Below are 1,390 nucleotides of genomic sequence, written 5' to 3'. Positions count from 1 at the left end.
TACCTCGGAAAGCTCTTTTAGCTGGCTTCTTTTGGACCACTATGCGAAAGGACTCATCAGCTCTGGTTAATTCATGTTATAATTGCCAGAAACATGCTAACTTACAGTGGAGACCCGCGGAATACATGAAGGCAGCACGGGAAAATGGAAGTTCTTGCTAGTTGCAGTGGATTATTTTTTTAAATGAGTAGAGGCCGAGCCTCTAGCTAAAATTACAGAAAAAGAAGTGCTCAATTTTCTTTGGAAAAATTTAGTGTGCCGTTTTGGGATCCTGCGCAGGTTGGTGTCTGACAATGGGATACAGTTATGTGGATCTAAAGTCCGAGCATGGTGTATAGAAATGAAGATCGAGCAAGTTTTCACATTTGTAGCATACCCGCAAGGGAATGGACAGGTGGAAGTCACCAACCGAACAATAGTTCAGGCTCTCAAAACACGACTGGACACAGCCAGGGGTAAGTGGGTTGAAGAACTCTCATCCGTAATATGGTCATACAGAACCACAACTCGATTTGAGACGGGCAAAACACCGTTCAGCATGGTATACGACACTAAGGATGTCCTTCCCGGAGAGATAGGGCAGGAAAGTGCGCGGATAATGGCATATGGAGAAAACAATCAAGAGCTGCGGGCAATTGATTTGGACTTGATAGAAGAGCATAGGACCCGGGCAGCAATACGGCTTGCAGCGTATCGCAAGAGAATTACCCAGGCTTACAATAAAAGAGTATACCCTAAGGTCTTCAAGGAAGGAGACCTGGTCATGCGAAAAATCCAACATCAAGGAGAAAAAGGAAAGCTGGATGAAAAGTATGAAGGGTCATTCAAGGTGGTAGGAAAGGCCGGGGTAGCCGCTTATTACTTGGAGGATGCTCAAGGCAAGAAAGGGAAAAGGTCATGGAATGCTCAACACTTGAAAAGATACTACCCTTAACAGCTCAGTTCAGGTCTGTTTTTGTGGTACTGAGCTGGTCTCCATCTATTTAGTCATATTTTTGCTATTTAGTATTTATTTATATTTCGAGAGTCAGTCCTGTTGCAACAAGTTAGTATGTTTTATTATAATTTTTGAGAAACATTCTCTCTTATTAGCATTTTATCACTTAAAACATAACGCAAAGCTCAGACAAGTTTGGCACTCAAAGTTTACATCAGTGGCCCACATCAGTGGAACTCAAAGCCCAGGCAGGTCTGACACTCAAAGTCCACATCAGTGGAACGCAAAGCCCAGGCAGGTCTGGCACTCAAAGTCCATATCAGTGGCCCACATCAGTGGAACGAAAAGCCCAGGAAGGTCTAGCACTCAAAGTCCACATCAGTGGCCCACATCAGTGGAACTCAAAGCCCAAGCAGGTCTGGAACTCAAAGTCCACATCAGTGGCCCACATCA

At 44.4% G+C, this 1,390-nt stretch overlaps 1 protein-coding gene across 1 annotated transcript; it reads left to right on the top strand.

Moving 5' to 3' along the window:
* The first annotated feature begins 340 nt into the window (after nt 1-340).
* On the top strand, nt 341-934 carry LOC140860850 (uncharacterized). Its single transcript, XM_073263854.1, has one exon. It carries the CDS (start codon nt 341-343, stop codon nt 932-934), a length of 594 nt encoding a protein of 197 aa, XP_073119955.1.
* The last annotated feature ends 456 nt before the right edge of the window (nt 935-1,390 follow it).

The sequence above is a fragment of the Henckelia pumila genome, chromosome 4 (assembly GCF_033568475.1).
Source record: "Henckelia pumila isolate YLH828 chromosome 4, ASM3356847v2, whole genome shotgun sequence".
In the NCBI taxonomy this organism is placed as follows: Eukaryota; Viridiplantae; Streptophyta; class Magnoliopsida; order Lamiales; family Gesneriaceae; genus Henckelia; species Henckelia pumila.
This window is presented reverse-complemented; position numbering and strand designations above follow the sequence as displayed.

Excerpts from the sequence above, each read along its gene's own strand:
- LOC140860850 (XM_073263854.1), top strand. The coding sequence starts at position 341 with ATGAAGATCGAGCAAGTTTTCACATTTGTAGCATACCCGCAAGGGAAT.